General features: G+C 37.3%; 1 protein-coding gene across 1 annotated transcript in view; it reads right to left on the bottom strand.

Moving 5' to 3' along the window:
* LOC107747574 (uncharacterized protein KIAA1109-like) overlaps positions 1–23266 on the bottom strand; it is a 66110-nt gene extending 42844 nt beyond the window's left edge. Inside the window, 28 exon segments of the mRNA XM_016562163.1 lie at positions 454–1249; positions 2080–2275; positions 2352–2596; positions 4206–4486; positions 4726–4845; positions 4933–5061; positions 5792–5968; positions 6075–6212; positions 6364–6573; positions 6809–7002; positions 7980–8086; positions 8198–8379; positions 8522–8619; positions 9447–9602; positions 9681–9798; positions 10404–10495; positions 10685–10763; positions 10922–11078; positions 11753–11900; positions 12030–12109; positions 13700–13893; positions 14060–14141; positions 14695–14869; positions 15060–15124; positions 15279–15357; positions 15452–15568; positions 16663–16765; positions 23132–23266. Of these exon segments, the coding sequence (XP_016417649.1) occupies positions 454–1249; positions 2080–2275; positions 2352–2596; positions 4206–4486; positions 4726–4845; positions 4933–5061; positions 5792–5968; positions 6075–6212; positions 6364–6573; positions 6809–7002; positions 7980–8086; positions 8198–8379; positions 8522–8619; positions 9447–9602; positions 9681–9798; positions 10404–10495; positions 10685–10763; positions 10922–11078; positions 11753–11900; positions 12030–12109; positions 13700–13893; positions 14060–14141; positions 14695–14869; positions 15060–15124; positions 15279–15357; positions 15452–15568; positions 16663–16753 (4506 nt within the window). The 5' untranslated portion in view covers positions 16754–16765; positions 23132–23266.
* Between the last annotated feature and the right edge of the window lie 417 nt (positions 23267–23683).

The following is a 23683-nucleotide window of genomic DNA, read 5'->3' as shown; positions in this document are numbered from 1 at the left end:
ATATATATATATATATATATATATATATACACACACTTTACAATATATATTATAAATGTATATATATTTATATATACACTTATATATAATTATACTATATATATATATTTATATTAATTTAAGGAGAGTGCTTGATGCTTCATAAAAATAATTTTTATATTTACACAAAATGTTTAATATATAGTTCACTCATTTTCATTTACATTCATAAATTAATATTACTTTGGGAAGGGTTCCTTAATAGTCAGGAAAAAAATATATATTTAGATTTATAATAATATTTACTGTATATTTATAAATAGACTTAATTTTATTTATACAAATCATAATTCTTTTTTCCTTGATATTGTTGCTGAAATATGACCTGGACATTTCTTTATAAGATTCATCTAGCTCGGATTCACAACTGCATAAATAATATATAACAATAAAGAAAAAAAATCAAATATAAACCTTAAAAGATGGGATGGACAACTGGTCAAAGGAGGCGGAGCTCTCCTCACTTGTGGGCGTGTCAAGGTCAAGCGGACGATGCAGCGATGACTTAGATGTTCTCTTATTGGTAGGCTGCTTAACAGCCCAGTTTGAAACATGATAATGTGCAAGGTAATTTTGGTATAAAGCCATTAAATGTGGCTGTGTTGTCAGGAGGCCAGGCTCCACCTTCTCTGTTTCAATAGAGCCCTCTTCCTCCAATCCAAGTGCAGAGACAAATGAAGCTTGAGAAGTGTGGCTAGGCAGTGGAGGTGGGCGGGTCTCAGCGATTGACAGAGGTCCTTCCACACTGTGGTATATAGATGTACGACTGTGTTCTGTGTGAGGCTGACCCTGTTGTCTCCGTCTGCGTTTCCTCCCTGGATAGGTACCTGGACCTTCATCGCTACTGACTGGCTCAAACTCCTCGTTAGCGCTAAAGTAGGCTTCACTGTCAGCCACAGACATGGAGGAGTCAACTGAGCGGTACTGATGGAATGTGCTAGAATCAGCTGATGGAGTGAAAGGAAATGACCCGTAGCTTCTTCTCTGCCTTGGTGAGTCTAGAACGTTCTCGTCGCTACGGGAAACCTCGCTGCTAAACTGCACACCAGTAGGAGGCGTGGCTTTCTCTACGAAGACGGCAGCCGATAGGCTCTTGGTGCTGCCGAGGCGAGCTGATTGGACAGATGACTGGCGCTTGAGAGGAGAGCGGAGTGGAGAGCGCAAGGGTGGACCCTCAGGAATTGGACCGTCAGTGGTTACATTCATTAACCTGTAAAACACACAAACAGTAAAATGCACATTCAAACACTAGAGTAAAAGAAAGTGTAGAGTGGGGCCAAGAACCTGCTTTTATTCAGAACCGGTTTCATTTAAAAAAAAAAAAAAACTACTGGGACAGCCTTGGTGAGCATAAGAGACTTCTTTCAAAAACCTTTTTTTTTTTTTTGACCTCAAACTTGTGAACGGTAGTGTATTTTTTATGATTTTTATGATTATTATTATTATTTTTATGATTAAGCACAAATTCATCATAAAGTGACATTTCTAACCTGAACAGATGCACTGAATAGAGTACCAATAAAACATCTCAGCCAATAAAATTACTTATTTTGACACATCCCATAATACAATTTTCACTTATTAAATTATCCAATATTTCTGATGGACTAAATGTCCAAGTCAGTTTTATTCCTAATCTAAGACCTTTGTTTTCTCTTACCGACCACAAATTTTTAAACAATAGTGTATTTAATGATTGATTGTTCAAATTACAGGTTGGCTTATAGAAGCCCATTTCCGCCATATAGTAAAAAATTGTGAGATTAAGGCCTTTTTTTGCCTTTATTATGACAGGACAGATCAGAACTGGGATCGGGAAAGGTCCTTTGAGTCAGGATTCGAACTCGGGACGCCCGTAGCTCAACGGCGCTGTATGTCGGCGCAGACCATTGTGAGAAGTTTAAAATAAGAAATAAAAGTGAAATTGTGAGATATAAAAATGTCCAATTGCAAGAAATAAACTCACAATTGAGATATAAATTATAAGTTATGGGACTGGAATTGTTCTATATGATACAGGAGCACATGTGTCTGACTCACTCTGTTGAGGGGGAGGGACTCTCTCGTTCTCCAGCTAAGAGAGGCAAGGCAGCACTGGAGGAAGAGTTTTCCTCAGAGGAAGAGGCAGAGCTGTGAGAGCGCAGAGGTACGTGCAGACTGAGGTGCTGGCCACGTCTCTCCAAGTCCACCATCGGAGAAGGGGAACACGTTTCTCGCCGCATAGCAACACCTTTAGCTTCAATTAAACCAATCAATAAGTACAGTTCTCTTGATAACCAATCAGCATCATAATAGCCACAAACAAAACTTACCGTCTGAGAGTTTATGAGTTTCCTTAGTGACGATCCATTCTCCTGGATGTAATAATGATTGGCCGTAGGACATGTCAGTCTCTGCACTGATGCTAGAGAAGGCGGAGCTTGCAGGGGGTGTAATTTCCTCCAAGCGGAAGAAGTCCAGGCCACCAACTGAGCCGCCAAAAAAACGACATCCACCAAGACAACCACAGCGATTACGGCTTCGCTTGTATTTCTCCTCAGGCCAAAGGAACCAAAGTCTAAAACACACAGGAAATATGATTGGTTTTGTTTTTCTGGTTTTCTTATTTATATATTGATATTTTTTACTGTCTCTTGCATTGGTGTAAAGCACACTGGTCAAATGCTGTTGTGTTTAGTTGTGCTATAGATATCAAATTGACATTGTCATATGTTTGCCTGCACATTAAAGGGTTAGTTCACATATGAAAAGATTCCCGCGGCGCGAAAGGTTTCAATGGGGGTAAGTGGGTGTTGGTTGTCAACAGTTCAGAAGATGTGAAAAAGTGCGCGCATCCATAATAAAACGTCCCTCACACGGCTCCGGGGGGTGAATAAAGGCCTCCTGTAGCGAATCCATGCATTTTTGTAAGATAAATATCCATATTTCAAACGTAATAAAGACTTTTTTCTCACTTCCGCTGACTGTCGTACGTGGAAGCCGAGCAGGCAGATGACGTAAGACGTCGGTGTTGCGTGATTAGTGAGGAACGCGGAGACAAAACAAAACAAAACGCCGGTCACGAATTAGAAGCACAAAACGAGGATTTGTAAAGAAAAATGTCGGAGGATTTCGATATAAGCCAAGAGGAGACTGGTTTTCCTTTGCTAATGTAAGGAAACTTTGTTTCCTTTGCTCCTGCATTTCTCAGAGGTGCGCGTGCTGCGCCTACGTCCTACATCATCCGACTGAACGTCTTCCGCGTACCACAGTCAGCGGAAGTGAGAAAAAAGTGTTTATTACATTTGAAATATGGATATTTATCTTACAAAAATGCATGGATTCACTACAGGATGCCTCTATTCACCCCCCGGTGCCGTGTGAGGGACCTTTTTTTACAGATGCGTGCACTTTAGTTCACGTCTTCTGAACTGTTGACAACCAACACCCGCTTACCCCCATTGAAAGGCTTGGAGGGGCCAGGACCATTTTTAATATAACTCCGATTGGATTAGTCTGAAAGAAGAAAGTCACATACACCTAGGATGCTTTGAGGGTGAGTAAAACACAGGCTAATTTTCATTTTTGGGTGAACTAACCCTTTAAGCTGAAAATTCTGTTATTAATTACTCACCCTCATGTCGTTCTAAACTCGTAAGACCTCCTTCATCTTCGGAACACAAATTAAGATATTTTTGATGAATTCTGAGAGCTCTCTGACCCTTCATAGACAGCAATGTAATTACCACGATCAAGGTCCAGAAACGTAGCAAGGAGATCGGTAAAATAATCCATGTGACATCAGGGGTTCAACCGTAAGCTACGAGAATACTTTTTGTACGCAAAGAAAACAAAAATAACGACTTTATTCAACAATTAGTCTCCTCCGCGTCACCCTGGTGCCATTTTGGAGAGTATCCACTGAACGTAAACAGCGTATGCTGTTCTGTGTCAGCTGGACCTTGTTTCTGGACCTTGATCGTGGTAATTGCATTGCGGTCTATGGGATGATCAGAGAGCGCTCAGAATTCATCAAAAATATCTTAATTTGTGTTCCGAAGATGAACGGAGGTCTTACGGGTTTAGAACGACATGAGGGTGAGTAATTAATGACAGAATTTTCATTTTTGGGTGAACTAACCCTTTAAGCAATACAAAAAATTAAATCATAAAGGATACACATGAACCTTTTTGTTTTCATGTCATGAAGCTCCAGGAACTGCCTCTGGACCTCATATTTGGCTGGATGGTCAGCAGCCAATGCCACATCAGCCGTGATGAGGTTAAAGGTCACCGAACCGGCTTCGAGCCAATGAGAACGCCGAAGGAGGGGTGGAGGCAGGCCAAGCCGTGCAACTTCCTGTTGCTCGACGAATTGAGCGATCACTACGTCTTGCAGAACGGCACTGATGCCTTCGCCGACAGCAGCTGTATGCAAATTACATGTGGCCAACCGCAAGGCTCCGGTCTGATGGGCAAACATACATACACTACTGGTCAAAAGTTTGGAATAATTAAGATTATTTAATGTTTTTGAAAGAAGTGCATTTATTTGATCAAAAATACGGCAAAAACTGAATATTTCTATTTGAATATATTTTAAAATGCAATTTATTCCTGTGATGTGAAGCTAAATTAGTCTTTAGTCTTTAGTGTTGCATGCTCTATCAATAGCTGTATTGCCATCTGATCAATCGCTAATCATACCTTAATATTGGCTGCACAGCCGTGTTCAACAATGAAAACCTGGGCTCCGTCAACTGTTAGTCGAGTCATGGTGTACTTCAGATCCTCTGATGTGCGACAGGGACCAGGCAGGGCTGCATGCTACACGTACAGACACACACTCAGTTGTGTAGTCGTTTTGAAAATGATGTGAATATGACAGTGCAGATGTGCGTGTTTCTGCAATACCTTGGCACCACAGACTCTACGATCAACTCCATGTTGGCAGGTGACAGATGGTTTTGGCTGCTGGAGCTGGAACTCTCGGGACACTACATGAAACACAAAGCTCTCGCCCCACTCCAGAAGAGACGCACACTGAAACACAAACACTACCAGATCACATCTGCTGCACCAAATGCATACAAACAGTGATTAATGCTGTCAGTAGATTAAAATAATCATCTTGACTAATCCCTTTTGGTGACACATTCAGTAGCTTTTTAGAGATAAAAAAATTAAAGGTTTGTTATTTGTTAGGATCATATTTATAGATAAATATATAATATTAATCACAATGACTAATGCATTTTAAGTGCCATATCAGCATCAGTTATATGCATAGTAAATAATTAACAACAACTATAAAAGATCTTTTGGTTTGACATTTTAAATAAATGTAACATTTTTGATTGGTACTTGAGGCTTACTGACGGGCTGTGAAGGTAAACAAGACAAAAACAAGCATTTAAAACGAGCTTTATTTTTTACTTTTTGATGTCTATGTACTATTTGTTCACTTTTGAAATTAATTAGCTAAAAGAAGATATTTGAGATGACTACTATGCTTAACAATATATAAATCTCACAGAAAGTTTTCATTCACGCGCTTTAACAAAAATCCAACCTTCACATTCTTTTAAACTCTCCAGTCCACATGTCTGCTACACTTCTATTAAAAGTGTAATTACTGAGAACATTTTCATTCTAACACAATGAGTGACGCGTCAAAATATATGTGCGAGGTCATCATGCCACAGACATTACTAGAAAAATTCCTTTACAAAAGTCATGCATCCCTTTTGTAGTGTCAAAATAAATTAGTCACCTGTGGCACACTGACTCTTCCTGTAAGAGCTCCAGCTTGAACATCGATGAGCCAAGCATATTCGAGTGTGTCACTGCCCGCTGGTAAGCCTTCCGCTGAGAACATAGCGTGGGCTCTCATCTGCAACCCCGAGAGGCTCAGATGGCCATCTCGCAACACGGCATCAACAGCAGGCCGCTACACACACACACAGGAATAAATTACACAAAACCGAAATATCATGAGAACTTTAAATACCAGCACCTGAGAGAATATGAACAAGGTCACCTCCTCCCACTCTCACCTGATAGTTATCACTGACAAACACATGTAGAGGCGAGAGAACAAGCTGTAGCATGGTCTCCTTATAACCCTTTTTCATCTCAAAACACAGGCGCTCCAGGAAGCCTGTAGGACCCTCTGGGCCATCACTGCTACAGTGCTGTAAAGAGAGAACAAATAAGATTTACAACCACACTTGCGATTCCTGAAGGAAAATATCAGTGCCTGCAAGGCATCAAAAGACTAGGCTCACAATCATGACATGTCATCACTTTGGCTCCTATGAATGAAATCACTGAATAGGTACTGACCGTTGGAAGTCGTCCATGGACTTTGTGCAGATTGATGAGTACGGTGATGTCCCAGGGCCGTAGGGAGAGAGGGTGGGGTGTGTCTTTAGAGCGGTTCTCCTCCAGACCCACCCCGGTCCAACCAGATGAAGAAGAGTAGGAGCTCAGCACAGGGCTGGATAGAGACTCCTCAAAGTCTGTGTACATGTCGTCCTCTCCAAAGTAGTTCTCCTGCACAGATAAAAACAACAACAACCACCATTTTAATGGAATATTGCAGCCAAAAAAAAAGTGTCATTATTCAGTCGCCCTCATTTTAATCCGTCATTATAAGGAAAAGAGGAGTGTGTTGTGAAGGACACAAGTTCGTTTAAATAAACATAAGTTAGTGGTTTTAGTGACACATCTGCTCAGTTTAAGAATCCTGAACCCATATGTGAGCATACATGCATATATAAATGTGTACCTTGATGGACACCAGCGCTCTGAGGAGGGGGCCATAAAGGGTGATGCGGGAGTCTGGGCTCAGCTCCATCTCCACATGTAAGCGGTCAGGGGGCAGCAAGCTGGGGTCAGAGGAGATTCGAGGTGGAGGAGGCACAGGTGGAACGTGTTCTGGCGGTCGCAGTGCTGACAGCATGGACTCCTCTATTTCTGACACTGCACGTAATGTAAAGTGAAGTGTAAAAAGGTCAGGTTAATAAATGTACTTTGCAAGTAAAAACAGCAACAGAGATTTTAAAAGTAAACATATACAAGGCACGTCTAAAGTTTTGACACACCTGACTGAACCGATGCATCTCACGATCAAAGTATTTTGCTTAAATGCTTGAAATTATTTTTATGGACAAATATAAAATGGTGCCTACTACCTACATATGATTTTTTTACAAAACTAACATTTTAATTAAATGTTTTAGTGCTGTGAATCAATCAAAAAAATGTAACTAATTAATTGCACATTTTTCTGTAATTAACCGTGATTATTCAAATATATTTTTCACAATGAATCTCCAAATGATTGTAGAACAACAGAAAGATATTATTTCAAATATTTGATATTTTAAAAACTTGTATTATGAATGAAGACCAGTATCAATGATACTAGAACTGAAACTCATGCCTCTGTTACACAGATTTTATTTTCAATTGCTTGGGATAAAATGAGTAATTAATGGCATACATCATTTCAGTATAATTGAAAGCCAGGTCTAAACTGCAAATTATCTGATTGTTTTTATTTATTATTTATTAACAATTACAGAATTACAATAACTTGAAATATTATAACTTATAAGCGAACTTATGACAACATTCACATAAATTTCTAATTAAAACATTTGGTATTCGTTTTTTTTTATATCAGGATCTGTCACGAGTATTCATAGTTACTTCCACATTTACACATGCCCGTCTCGTTTATTGAGATAAACATGTTACTGACAGGATCAAAAACAGTTAGCCAGATGCAGCTTGGGCTACATGCTCCAAAATGCTTAAGAATTTTCAACTAGATATTTCCACTTGATTTGATGGAGAATGCAGACCTATCAATAAAGAAGTAGGCGTGTCTACAGAATCTTTACAATATCTATACAATAAGTTTATTATTTTTATTGTTTTATTCAAAAGCTTACATGATTGTTTGAGCTGCTGGTCAGTCTTCTGAGGGTAGATGGGATGCCAAGTATAGTCTATAATCAGCATGAAGTTCGGCACACTCCAGCAGTCCACCCAACCAGCCCTGGAAACAAAAACAAACACATATAAACACAACAGAAGTGTCAAAGAGCAGCGCAAGTGAGAGGACGCAGAAAAGAAGAGGGACAGAAATAGATCAATGGTGCGCACTTACTCTGCATGAGTCATGTTCCTCCAGCGGGGTTTGTTGTTTTTGGGAGGTGCTCCTTGCCCTTCTGCTGGCATATTTTTGTCTGGAGGGGTCTTACAGTGCTGGTAATCCTTAGTGAGGGTGAGCAGCGGGTACCGGCTGGGGTGACAGTCAGGCAGACACAAGCGCATATCTGTGTCCTCAGCCTGTATGAGAGTTCAGTGTCATTCAGAGGAGATTTAGGTGGCCGCTTATGTTTTAATGTCATATAAGGTTGTAATGCTTGATCACACATCATTCAGCAAAACAGACAAGTGCGTGTAAATGTTTGCAAGGGTGTACACTCACTCTCAAACAGAAACGTGTGTTACAGGTGGCCGGGACAAAATCGTGAAATGGCAAAGTGAAGTCAATATTCAGCGTTTCCCCACAGGCAGCGAGATAAACTACAGACAAAGAGCATGAATATGTTCGAAGTTATTCAGAAATCAAGAAAAAAGTCAAACTGATTCCACATTATGTTTAGAAGTGCTTGGTGCTTTGTTTTACAGTCTAAAATCCTTTCATTTGGCACTAATATAACAAAGTATTAAAGTAACTAACATAGTTTGAGCAGAAAATAAATTTAAAAATGAAAAAATAAATAAGCTAAATATTTTCAAAAGAAAGCTAAAAATGTATCTTTTTAGTTTGGCACTAAAAATAACTTCTCTGAAACATTCTTTGTAGCATATTTTCTTTTATTATAACTATATTATTACACATATGTGATCAACAATGTGTACTTTGATGGACAAATTACGTTTTTTGTTATGCATTTTATGTAAACTACCTTTATCTTTTATTATCATTATAAAGTGTGTTCCATCTTTTATCATATGTTACATTAATTACGGTAATTTTATTTGTTCTCATGTGAAGTTCTTGTAATATTTTTATTTTAAAGCACTTTGAGCTGCATTTCCTAAAATTTTCATAAATGGTAGAATACAAATAAAGTTTATTATTATTAATATTCAACCAACCAGCAAATATGTAAATAAATAAACATTACATACAAAAAAAAATTTAATCCAGTCTAACAAATCCAATCCAAACTCCTGTCATTCAGGATATTATGTGTATGCAACATCACATTTTCCTAAATCACTATCAAAATGATAGTGTGTATACAAAGCCTTATTAATTTGTTAGATTTCCTAAGGTGTTCACATGTCTCAAACACTATATTAGTTTTTTCCAGTGTCACATTCATTATGAAAGTCTCTCTCACCGTTCTCCTGCTGTTTGGTGGAGCAGTCAATCCAGTTGTGTTGATTGGCAGCCCAAATCATCTCAAACTGGTGAAAGAGTATCTTAAACTTCCACGAATATGGAACGAATGAGTAGATGTCCGGTTCACTGTCGCTGGCCCAGTCCTTGATCAGATCTGCAGATCACAACAGGAGGAGCTCAACCGGAGGATGGACTTTAGACACATTAGTTACAGGTAAGAGAGAAACGTTACCTGTGAAGAAGTTCTTCTGTGCATAGATGAAGTGGTACGTGGCTTTGTAAACCTCAATCTCACACTGCCAGGACTGGGGCATGTTCCACACGCGTGGATAGCTGGCTATGACATGGAACTGAGGAGTTCAAGGCCAGCTGTTAGCATTCAGTACAGTTTATCCAGCTTAGCTTTAGGGCAGAATAATTAAGACATCTACAAGGACATTTAAGCAATTGTGTAGACTTAATTGTTTTCATTACACATACTATTACAATTATCATTCAAATAATTCAGAATTTATATTCATCACTTGTTTCAAAAGTCCAATACACTTCTATGCTGATGCTACAACCCTCCCCAAAGTGCTGCGTGGGTGAATGTCAGTAGTGGAAAAGGGCCTCGCAATATGCAATATCTGAATTACTACAAATATTACTACTCTAAATTCATGTTTTGTAACAAATTTCCCATTTTCAACAATACATTTCAAGACAATTACTGTCAGATCTCAAATCGCCTGCAGCAAGCAATGTTCCAATTTTCTGAAGATTATCAGTTCTGTGCACTAAAAGTTTCAAGTTACTCAGTGTATTGAAGGGCTACGTTTGGAGTCTGTCTGATCAGGTCTGGTAAACATGACCTTAAACCAGCCTAATTATCCAGTGCATCTTTAAGACTGACTAGTCAATTTTAAAAACATTAAGTTTTGCATAACACTTATAAATCATGTGCTACACTCACAGCAAGCATTTCAGCCTCTAGCAGTGTCCTGTACAGCATACTGCTGGTTGCATCTATATGTAATAACTGGCCTTTAACAGTGGGAGAATAACCTAAACGTAGAGAAATAGAAAGGCAAAAATGGGTTAGAAATAGTATGATATAAAACTCAGGAGGGCAAAACTGCAGTTCATAATAATAATAATAATAATGAGTCAAGTTAATTTACATTAAACAAACAAAAACGGTCAAATGTCACCGTCATTAACTACTGTTATTTTTCATAAAAGTTTGGAAGTTACCATTCTCCCCAACAGTCATGGGTATGTTGACCTCGAGGTAAGAACCTGCTCCTACATTCACATGGACCGCATTAGTCTCCTGTCAAGACAAATGGATTATGGGTTAGTAAGTAAACAAAGACAAAAGAGGGTACACATTGTTCCTATGAATGCAAGCAAACTTTGCCCTAGCAAACGTTTATGCATAGGAGTGTGCCACTCAGAAATGAATCATTAGGTGTGTATGTGAGTAAATACCCTGTTCTTTGTGAATAGCAGGTCTATTGTTGCATCAGCTATGATGTTCATACGCAGCTCAAAGGCAAGGATCTGTCGGGGTTTGCCTGGTGTGGCAACATCGCTCACTTTCATTGGCTGATAGTCTGCAGGCAGGAAGAACTTCCACAGGCTGTCTCTGTAGGGGTCAAATCACAATGCAATGAATGGATGATTAAAACCATTGGGGTCAGTAAGAATTTCTTTGTTTTTGAAATTTAAATTGATCAAGACAATTAAGACATTTATAATGTTACAAAAGACTTCTATTTTAAATAAACGCTGTTCTTTTGAACTTTCTATTCATCAAAGAAACCTGAAAATGTAAGTAGCACAACTGTTTTCAATAATAAGAAATATTAATAAGCAGAATGATTTCTGAAGGATCATGTGATACTGAAGACTGGAGTAATGATGCTGAAAATTCAGCTTTGCCATCACAGGAATAAAATGTATTTTAAAATATATAAAAACTGGAAACATTTTTTATTTTTTTTGTAATAATATTTTACAATATCACTGTTATTACTGTAATTTCGATCAAATAAATGCAGCCTTGGTAAGCATAAAAGACTTCCTACTGACCTCAAACCTTTAAACAGTAGTGAACCAATAGTAAATTACTAAATGTAAATAGCTGAGACAAAAAGGTCTATTCCTGCTGCTGTCTATTACATTAGTAATAATAATCAAACAGCAATACTGACCAGAAAAACAGAATGTCACATAAATGTAGTAGCTTTAATAAGCCTTCCACAACCTGAACAATAAAACCACAAACCAAACTACAACCATGTGAGCGTGTGCCTGTACCTCTGTCTGTCGGCCCATGGGCCATAGTTAAAGTCTGTTCCTTTGCCACACACGATGTCCAAACCCCAACATGGAGGCAAGTCCTGTAGCTGGGCATCTTCAGAGCAGGCTTCTGTATCTCCACTCTCCAGTTCCTCTGGGACCAAACCTAAAAAACACACAAACATTTGCAAAAACACAAAATATCACTGTTTATCCCAATATACCAAAAAACATCACCAGACCCTTATTCACAAAATAATGAAAGACATAAAGATTAACCAGTCACAATGATTACCTGGTTCATCCTGGTAGTAGTAGATGTCGACATCATTCGACTGCATGACCACAAAGCCCTCTCCCATGAGCCTGGGAGGTCTAGAGACAGGAAATCACTCTTTAAACAACATCTACATCACTCTAACAGATCACTAATCATTACCAATCGAGCAGCTAACAATCAAGACTAATCTTCTTGCAAACCAATTCATTACATCAATGAAAACGAACCCATGCTTACTTTCAGATCAACCATAAATGAAATAGGAAAGAGCTTATCTATACAAAAAGCAATTAACCTTCAGGTCATTATGTTAATATTACTTTCAATCTAAATTAAATTGCACAGATCAGTGCGTATAATTGTTGTAACTAAATGGAACAAATGAACAGCTCTGATTACTTAAATAAACCTTTGTGTGCAAAACAGCACATTAATAACCTTTGATAATTATATTTACATAACAATACACACATACAGTAGAGTAAATTCATTGTATCATGATGCAGTGAAAGACTACCGTACTCTCACTATACAACTAAAAAAAAAAAAAAAAAAAAAAAGTGTCCTTCACATCTTTATATCTGTGGCTGAACAATCTGTTCTGCATTTCTGCCAGTTTGCAGATTTGCACTATTTTCACAATTTTTGAACTCTGCATTATTTTAACACTGTGCCACTCAGTGCTCTATTTTAACCATGTGATATTGCACTGCAATGGTCACTCGTCATTTATATCAGTTATAAATTGTATACTTTAATATCCGACCATATTGTTTTGTGTGTATAAGTACAAATGTCTTCCTAGTATTTCCCTGTGGAAATTTTAAAAAAATTATTCTCTTCTTAAATCATCTCTATTTGTACAAAATGTCACTTGAACTGTAGTGGTGATTTGCCATTTATTATAGCCCGTTATCCTGCATCAATCCAGTCATATTGCCATATTCTCCTATTTTCTATTTATACACCATGTCATGTGCACTGTAATGGTCAACGGCCACATATACCTCATTATCACTTGTGCACAGCACCTTCTCTATTTGCTACATGCCATTTGCACTGAACTGGTCATTGGCCATCTATACTTTATACCATCTGCACTTAATATTATTTAAAGACATTATAAAATCAGCTTTGAAGCCATGTGTGTTATCCAAATGCCAGTTTTTACCTTTTCAGAAATATATGCAATTTAAATGTAAAGTCTAAAAACAGAAAATCACCAGAGAAATTAATGATGCATTTTGCACTCATGACCTATCCAAATTTCTGTCTTAATAAGATGTCGTTATAATAATAAAATGTGTTAATGAATACTGTTCTTTTGACATTTCTATTAATCAAAGAACCATAGAAAATTTTAATCAAATAAAAGCAGCCCTGGGGAGCATAAAGACTTCTTTCAAAACCATAAAAAAATCGTAGCAACCGCACACTTTTGAATGATAGTGTAAACAAAAGGCTATTTACAAAGAACAAATCAAAGGCTTGTCTGTTTCAATAGTCAATATGCCAACACAAGAAATTGTGCTTACCTAGTGATTTCATGCTATCCCTAAATAATATACAGTATGCCTATTTACACATCAGTTAGATTATAGCTATTTCACTGGCTCTGTACTTGCACAAAGACAAAAAATCTAATCTAATCTAAACTCTTATAGACTAGAGATTATTAGACTCACTCATCATTCTGAAGGCCCAGGTATCGTGGGCTGGGCACCAGCATGACACGGACGTTCTCCAGAGAACCCTTCACAATGTGCATGAACTGGTCCAAGTGGCTGCTAGGTGGTTTGGTGGCATATGTCAGGAAGGCATCGTCAAAATTCACACAGAGGGTCTGGGGAAGATGGTGATTGCCGAATGCTACACGACCCTGAGGGCAAAACCAGTGAGAGTTATAGAAGTTGAGGCATGGGAAGGTAAATATTAAGTAGATTTAATTCTTTGTTACAGTATGGAGTATGAATGACGCAGGTAGCAGCGTGCTGATGTCAGACAGGAAACAGTAGAATGGGAGAAACTTTGTCTGCAGAACTCACTGTACTGATATTGACTTTGATGACGGGGATGAGAGACCTCCAGGAAGATGACGTGTCCTGAGTCTCAGCTTTGATGTGAACACTTCAAAAACAACAAAAACACATTTTCATTCATGAGCACCTTCGTATATGAAGTACTGCACCATTACTGTCTAAAGAAAAAAAGACTATGTGAACGCCTCCAAGGCATTGTTTAGATTCAATTTAGAAAATTCAAGGAACAATAAATCAATGGTTTTGTAGCCATCACAAATACTGCCTGCATGCGGAAATGCTCAAACATGAAGCTAGATATAAAACAGTTAATGTCGGAAAATTAAACAAACCCATTTTGTTGCTAAGTAACACTGACATCTTCACTCGCTACATTGAAGGTGACATGAGTAATATCTGCACATTTTTAAAATTAGCAAAAAAAACACTTCCTGTTGTCAATTATTCAGCAAACAGATGGATGGTTGGGCCAATGCTTCTATGTTGGGATGGTCAGTGAGGAAATCAGTCTATAAATAGCTTATCTGTAGTTGTTTCTGCATATTAAAAGCTGGTCCAAGCATTTCAACATTCAAAAAATTACTTCACCTTTAATCTTATGTACCAGAATTTTTTTTTTCTTGTATTAGCGCAATGTTTACCTCTCCAGGGATTTATCCCTCTGCTCTCGCCCTTTCTCCTCATCCCGGTCGGGCGGGATAAGGGTGGGCTCTAGGCCAAATATTTCCTGAAGCCGAGTGTACAGATCCGTGCGATTATACACATGGAACTCAAATCCGTTAACCGTGACATAGAGCCGTGTCTCAGCCTTTGGGTCTAGAAACAGCAGAACTAACAATACATCAATACACATGCATTTCACCCACAATTCATGGAGAATTGTCATTGAAAATAAAAGACATGCACAAAATTTGTGGGATTTATGTTATGATTAAACATGTCCCTGAAACAACAACATAAATCTGTCACAATTTGTGTGGGTTGTTTGTTATGCTTTTGCACTGACCATGTTGTTTCTGTTTGGGGTTGTACATCTTCCACCAACGAAATATAAGTAACCCATCTTGAATTCTGGAAAAAAAAAAAGTTACCAATAGAGTAAATAAAGATGAGATATAACCAATAAACAATGAGAAAACACACAGACAACAGGAATAAGTAGAGTGTCAAAAAGCAATGGAGGATAAAAAGGACAGAGTTTGAAATATAGTGTTGTGTTGTGTACCTGATCGACATGTCTTCATTGATGAAATAGACATCTCGGAACATGACCTTGCCAGACAGCACAGAGAATGAAAATGAACCTGTAAAATAAATAAATAAATCTATGAAACAGAAAAATCAATCATGAAAAAAATGAGCAAAAAAACAATATTGAGGATGACTGTGCTAACTCACCGATGTGTATGTATCCATTCTTATAGAGACGGTTAATGATGAGGGTGAGGATGAGTCCAATATTACGGGAATTGTAGTATGTCAAGTATATGATCCATCCACATGACATAATAGTGGCTGTGTAAAACATAAATCCAAACACAACATACACATAAACCACCATCCTTAATAACGGAGTATTAGCCTTATCGAGCAAATAACATAAGCTAAACTAGTCACCTGCAAGAGATCTACACTACTGTTTAAAAGTTTGGGGTTGGTAAGATTTTTGAAGGTTTCTTAAATAAGCATCTTATGCTCACCAAGGCTGCATTTATTTATTCAAAAATACAGTAAAAACTGTAATACTGTGAACTATTATTACAATTTAAAAGAACAGTTTTCTATTTAAATGTTTTAAAATGTAATTTATTCCTGTGATGGCAAGACTGATTTTTCAGCATCATTACTCCAGTCTTCAGTGTCACATGATTTTTCAGAAATCATTCTAATATGCTGATTTGCTGCTCAAGAATTATCTCATTATTATTCCTGTTGAAACTGTTATGCAGCTTAATATTTTTTGTGGATGACTGAATACCTTTACAGGATACATGATTCTTTGATGAACAGAAAACAGCATTTATTTCAAACAGAAATCTTTTTAACATTGTACATTTTAAACAATTTAATGTGTCCTTGCTGAATAAAAGTATTAATTTCATATAATAAGAAATACTGAATCCAAACTTTTGAACAGTAGTGTATAATATAGTGTCTGTGCCGAACATTGTGTCATGTCAACCTGAGGCTGTGTACTCTGAAAGCAGTGAAACGGTAAGTAATTGCAGAACGTGCACTAGCAACAAATCAATCAACTATACGCTAAACACTAGATTGAGTGAATAACTACGTATCCAACTTTATTTTCACATAAAAACAGTGTTATACGAACATAAATTAGGTCAAAAACATCAAAAGCTGGCTTTGATGGATTCGGTTATATGTAAAGATGTTTACATATAGATCAAAGAAAATTCATAAATTATATTTGTAAATAAAATAATTTTATTTTAGACAGATGGTGGAAATAAAGTAGTCTAAAATGGAAGTGGTGCATTTGTCAACTTAAGGCCCAATGCGATGCAGTAGGCACCTCCGGTCTAGACATTTTTCTAATTATGATCTGCGGAACAAAAACAATTTCCAAATCACATCAGCTGCCCACTTACCCACGAGGAGCCACACAAAGGTGGAGTTGCGTCTGGTGAGGTAGTCATCTAATTCATTATAACTGGGGAAACTGGTGTTGGCTTTCTCCATGGTTACACCCCACTGCAGATAAGCAGAATAGACATCACTATCAAATTACACAGGGTTTGCATCAACCTCTGACTTATGAAGAACACTGTCAATGCGCAATCAGCAGACTATTCACAAACACAGTGTGCAAAAAAGGAGGTTCTTTGGCTAAAGACAGAACTAGTTCATTAACTGTCCTAAAGTGATCCACCATCTTGGAAAACATTCACATAATTAGGACTCCATGTTGTGTATGGCACAATGTTTTTAGTAAACTGTTGGTAATGTAATCTGACTGCATTTTCAGTCATGTGAGTCTGTTTGAGCCTCTTATATTGGAGCGCTTTTGTTGAAGAGGAAATCTATGTTCGTTCTGTATCAACATTAGTGTTGGCAAAATAAGACAGCATTATATCTCATCTGAATTTAGCTCTTGTGGAACAGCGAGAGAAAATATTTGAGGAATAGTTTAACTTTACCAAAATGGATCCTCTGCAGTGAATGGGTGCCGTCATCAAACATTACAATAGTCCACAAATAATGCAAGTAATCCACAAACTGTGTGTTTGTAATAAACAAATCCAATTAAGACGTTTTTAATTTCAAACTGTTGCATCCAGCTAAAAAGTCCTCTATTTATAATATTGCTTTCTCCAGTAAAAAAAAGTAATCTCATCTGAAACAGGAGAGAAATATGTACAGATAAAGCATCATTTACAAGCAAAAAGAGTGCAAAACAGTTCTAAACAAATATATTGGTGGATTCTGATGTGAGAGGACAACTGGAGACTTTTTCACTGGAGGAAGCATTATTATGGATTATGGACTATTATTGTAGCCAGAAGTGACAGTTTAATGTTGAAATCATGAATTTGTTTATCACAAACACACAGCTTTTTGCTTCACAAGACACTAATTGGTGTACTGGAGTCGTGTGGTTTACTTGGGAATTACTGTAATGTTTTCATCATTTTTTCCACCTGTTTGGACTCTCATTCTGACGGCACCTGCAGAGGATTCAGTGGTGAGCAAGTGATGAATGCTAAATTTCTCTGTTCCGATGAAGAAACAAACTCATCTACATCTTGGATGGCCTGAGGGGGAGAACATTTTTATTTTTGGGTGAACTATTCCTTTCGGTTGGACAACAGAAAAAAAGTTCTAAGGGAAACGTGATGGGCATATATTTGAAATTCATAAGAAAGAAACAACTAAAGTAGAGAGAACCAACACAAAAGTGCCATTGTCTGCAAATGCTGGCTGATTAATTATTACTAATCACAGACTAATTAATGTGACTGTGAACTGCGCCTTTATCTGGTATGTTTGCAGGTTTGAAAAGGGAGAAGCAAATCCGCATGTAATCTACCTTAAATCCAGAATAACCCAAATTAACCTTAAACCTGCAACTGTAAGACATTTGTAAACAGAACCACATAAACAACATAAGCTGTATCCATTCAGCTGTAAACACTTATTCACACACTCTACTCTTACTTCGGCACATAACCACAGACTACTGTCACATTATTTAGATCATTTATCATAAAAAAAAATCATTTTACTAAGTCCAGCAGCACTAAATATGGCAAAAAAAATCAGTCTGCCAAATGCATGAATGTAAAACAGCTCATCCAGGCAATTAAAGGGTTGGTTGATTGTGATTTCACTTTTTTTAACTTTAGTTAGTGTGTAATGTTGCTTTTTGAGCATAAACAATATCTGCAAAGTTAAGATGCTGAAAATTAAATGCAAATGGAGATACTGTCTTTTAAAATTATGGCAGTTTAATGCCTACAAAAACGGCTGGCAGGGACTACAACAAGCTACTTCCCGGGTTCGTTATGTCACAAACCCATACATTTACATAAACCCCTCCCCCAGGAACATGCAACAAACAACTTTCGTTTTTCGGACACAACCAGTAATTTCATTTCATTTCCAGTAACGGACGGTAGAAAGTTCAACAATAAATGGTGTGCGATTTATGACAGAATATTCCCACAACTGATCGTTTATTTTTTCCTCACGCGTCTCGCCTTTGGTAACAACGATTCAAAACGGAAACATTTCAAGTGACACAGGAAAAAGATACGGAAAACTTCAGTGAACATCAGAAAAGCAGCGTGCACATTTCTGGTTAAAAATGAAAGGCCATCAACTGACAAACGGGAAGCATCGCCATTCAAGTCAGCAGGAAGAGCCAAAGCTAGTCCACAGTTTACTAAACCGTGGCAACCTCTTTAAGTTATTCTTGACTGTGTTGGAATGACTACTTTGATGCGTTGCAATAGGGTAGGGCATTGTTTTGATGATTACATCAGAAAAAAAATTTATTTTGCTTTTATTTATTTCATTTATATTTATAATTATAATTTTTTTTCTTGTATATCTAAATATCTGAAATATCTGAATATCTGAACGTATATCTGAAATATCTGAATATCTGAAAGTATATCTGAATATCTGAAATATCTGAATATCTGAAAGTACACTTAACATCAGTCAGTCAAGCATTATAATATGATATTATGATAATTAAGCATTATATGATGATGGAACTTTAGTAATTAGAACAACCATGTATGAATGCATATTTTTCATTTTAACTGAATTTAGGACTGGTGGTGGTGCTTAAGATATTGTTTGTCATTGAGTGTTTCTATAAAAAAAGGGAAAAAATTAAAAGAATACTGATAAGATAACAATACTACTACAATTCTACTACTAATAACAATATAAAACGCACTAAGGATTAATGAGCTGCTGGGTTCATGAATATTAAACAGGTTGTGTGCGTTCGCTCAAACAAATCAAAATAGGGACGATAGGTGAGCGCCAGCCATTGAGATTGCCGTTTGCGCATTAGCTCCGCCACTACCGGAGAACCCAGTAGTTCTTAAAAGCTGAAGAATTCCAAAGGAACTCCGTTATTTTGACAGAAAAATACAACAAAGAATATTGTTTACATGTAGCGCATCAGTTCTGCATGGTATGAATTTTGCAGCTAGTGCAGCTGTGTTGTCATCTTCTCCAAGTATAAGGGGTATTTTCTCAGTATCACTAAGTTCAGTAAATTATTCTCTCTCTCTCTCTGCGTGCGTGAGACAAAGCAACGGTGAGTCGTGCACCTTTACTCGCATTGTAGAGAGTTGTTCTCTGGGTCTCAATCGGGCTCAAATTGATATGCAATATTGACGACATCATTGTTTATAATACAACCGGAGTGCATTGTGAGGTGAGGGACGTGACATTTCTGAACGTGCACTGGCGGTTTAGCGAATCACAACACACTGGGCCAGCTGACCAATCTGAGCCCATTGTGTATTTCTGAGGGAGGGGCTTCATAAAAACAGGAAATCAGAGTGTTTATAGGAGAAGGGACAGAGCGGTGTAGAATAAAGGTAAATGATGTTTTTGTTTTTTTTAAAAGAAGCATTAACATGTTAGACTGCACCCCATAAACACAATCAAGCCTAGAAAAAAAAACTGTCAACCAGCCCTTTAATAAAGCAGTCACAGGCACAATGCTCAGCATATGATTCTCTTATTTTTTTGTATGCAACACTTCTAAAACTTGGCATGAACACATCTGTGACCTTAAAACCAGAAGCTGTGTCATTTGTAAAGATATATTGCTTTCGATAATGCTTTTTTATTCTAGCGTGACAGGTTTGTCCAGACAGCTCTCAGTATGGCATCATTTTCAGAAGAAAAGATACAATGAGACATGACCAAACATGATGTCAACCCATCATGTGACAGAAGCCACATGTTAAAAAATAATGAGATTCTGTAGTGACTTATCTGTGATTCTATGATAAAAACAGCATATAATCTACAACTGAACATTTCCGGGTCATCAATGATACGTGACGCTTCTTCATCTCAGCCTACTCTTCAGGCTTACACAAGAGGAGACGAATCCGTTTGAATTAGTGAGGTTGACTCTAGTCTAACCCCAGTAAAGTCAAAAATTTAAAGCTAGACAAATCTGCTATTGAACAACAGGAGCAGTCTTTAAATCTGAAACAGAAACAGCCGCTTCCCTTTCTTCAGCTCTTCAAGAAAAGTTGTGCAAGTATTTGAGCAATAACTCATGTAGCTACCACCATAACTTTCAACATTAAAGGTGCCATATCAGTAATCTCTTTATTATTAAATTATTAAACGTCCACATATAAAGCTTTTGAACTAAAACGGTCCAAATTTAGGGTAGACAGTTAAGCAGTCGTTTTGGAAGAGTGGCTTCAATATAAGCTGTTTTTAGACTAACAACAAAGTTTTGAGTTCTGAAACTTACAGGATATTTTTATAGTACAATGACCTCTTACAGTATATGTCAAAAGATCAAGGGAATTTTGATTTCTCAGTTTATGACCCCTTTAAATAATAGTACAAGATAAAAGGCATGTGTGTACACAATAAGTACATTGTATATATACGGATTAATTTAAATCTAATTAGTTAAAGACACTTGATAGAAAGTGGGTCCAACTTTTCTTTAATCTGCAGCAGTGCCATGGTTATATAATGTTTAAGCAAAATAGCATTAGCTCAGGTTTGCATTCTTTTAGTTTGACACGAATGCCAGATAACAAATAGTGCAGAAATGTTCAGTAGAATTCCTTAGATCAGTTGTGGCATGTTCTGCTCTGAACTAATATTGCTAAAAAATAAGTTACACAAAAACAAATCATTCAAATACATCAAGTACTGCATTTGGACTAGTTATTACATGGTCAATCACAGCATGTTTCCTACTTAGCTAATTGTGTTTAAAATCAATATTTATGTCCATGTACTTCATTTATTAATTAACTGCATAAAAACCGGGATAATATATAGTTAGCTGACCATTACAGCAAAATAAACTGATCCGGACCATGACAGAAAACAGCATCTTAATCAAACAAGTAAATAAAGTTACTGTTCAGCACGTCATACAAATGTGCCTGAGCAAAGGTTTGTAACCCTGTACTTATTTACACAAGATCCTGGGTATCATATACCAAGTCAACAATTTAAAATAATTGGCAGAAAATTAACTATTAATGTGAGCGTCAAAATGAAACTGAAACAGAGATGTTAACACCTGTGCAACTCTAGAATCCAGTGTCAGCTGAGTCTTAATTACTCGGTTATCCAGTGCATTAACATGACAGGATCTGGATCACAGCAGCTCACTGTGACATATGACAGCTAGTGCTGCTCTAACAAACATACGGAATTAATTCCACCCCAAAAAAAAAAGATCTACATCTAATACAACGCATTCTGTCCCATAAACGGCTTCGGCAAAAGGTGAGGCATGTTACACAATAATGGAGCTCATTATTTCTATGTGTAACAACTGGACCATTGTACGTCTACGTCCTACAGGCACCAAAGCGTTTCTGAATAATAAACTGTAGAATAACGAGACTAAACTGTGTACAGTTCACCCAGATTAAAGGTAAAAATATGACGGGATAACGTTAACCCATACAAAACAAGCGACACAATGATGATGATGATAATTTTGATAGAAAGTATTAATTACGCAAAGTTACTGTTCAGCACGTCATACAAATGTGCCTGAGCAAAGGTTTGTAACCCTGTACTTATTTACACAAGATCCTGGGTATCATATACCAAGTCAACAATTTAAAATAATTGGCAGAAAATTAACTATTAATGTGAGCGTCAAAATGAAACTGAAACAGAGATGTTAACACCTGTGCAACTCTAGAATCCAGTGTCAGCTGAGTCTTAATTACTCGGTTATCCAGGATCTGGATCACAGCAGCTCACTGTGACATATGACAGCTAGTGCTGCTCTAACAAACATACGGAATTAATTCCACCCCAAAAAAAAAAGATCTACATCTAATACAACGCATTCTGTCCCATAAACGGCTTCGGCAAAAGGTGAGGCATGTTACACAATAATGGAGCTCATTATTTCTATGTGTAACAACTGGACCATTGTACGTCTACGTCCTACAGGCACCAAAGCGTTTCTGAATAATAAACTGTAGAATAACGAAACTAAACTGTGTACAGTTCACCCAGATTAAAGGTAAAAATATGACGGGATAACGTTAACCCATACAAAACAAGCGACACGATGATGATGATAATTTTGATAGAAAGTATTAATTACGCATTCGCTCTTAGCATGTCAAGCACAACCTTTTGATGATTGTAAACAGCAAGATCAGATATAACTGAACATTAGTACTTGGAAATATGATCATATTTAATGCAACGGACAGATGGCTGTGTGTGTGACAGCAGCGCTTGGGCTCAGCAGGTGATCCAGGATCAAATCCAGACAATCTCTACTGTATCGTAGGCCGCAGTCCGTGATCACACATACACACATACGACCTGTTTGGGAACACGCAGCGTACCAACCTCGCCTTGTAGAGTGTAGAATTACATTTCACGTTGCCATGATCCTTAGAGCTGTTCTCTCATACTCCTCTCAGGCGACAGCACCCATTTCTCAAACTAGTTCTTTTCCGGAGTATTTACATGGACAACGCTTGTGCTTCCTGTTTTGTGGTAATGTGCCAAGTGTATCCAATCACAGATCTGTTGTGGACGACAGAGCCAATCAGAGGGCGAGGTCATAGAACCTTGGCTTGAGTGACATGGAGAGCAGCCAATAAAAATCACGGTATTTGTGTCAGGTTGAACGCAAGGCTGGAAACAGTAGATTAATGATTAATTAAACTGTCAAGGAGGGGGAAAGAAAACGCATATACAGTAATTAAGATTTTTACCAAAGTAAATAAAAAACTAATTATTTAAAGTGGTTTTCAAAAAAAAGTAATATAACTGAAAATATTTTTCTTAAGGTATTGACTTTATCTGTGGTACGTTGCAAATAACATGATGTTATCTATAAATTTAAGATATGCTTAATGCATTAAATGCACTATATCCATTTATTTATTATAGGAA

Source organism: Sinocyclocheilus rhinocerous, unplaced genomic scaffold (assembly GCF_001515625.1).
Source record: "Sinocyclocheilus rhinocerous isolate Xijiao unplaced genomic scaffold, SAMN03320098_v1.1 scaffold469, whole genome shotgun sequence".
Lineage (NCBI taxonomy): Eukaryota > Metazoa > Chordata > Actinopteri > Cypriniformes > Cyprinidae > Sinocyclocheilus > Sinocyclocheilus rhinocerous.
Note: the sequence above shows the minus strand (reverse complement) of the source record. Positions and strands in the feature narration are given on the sequence as shown.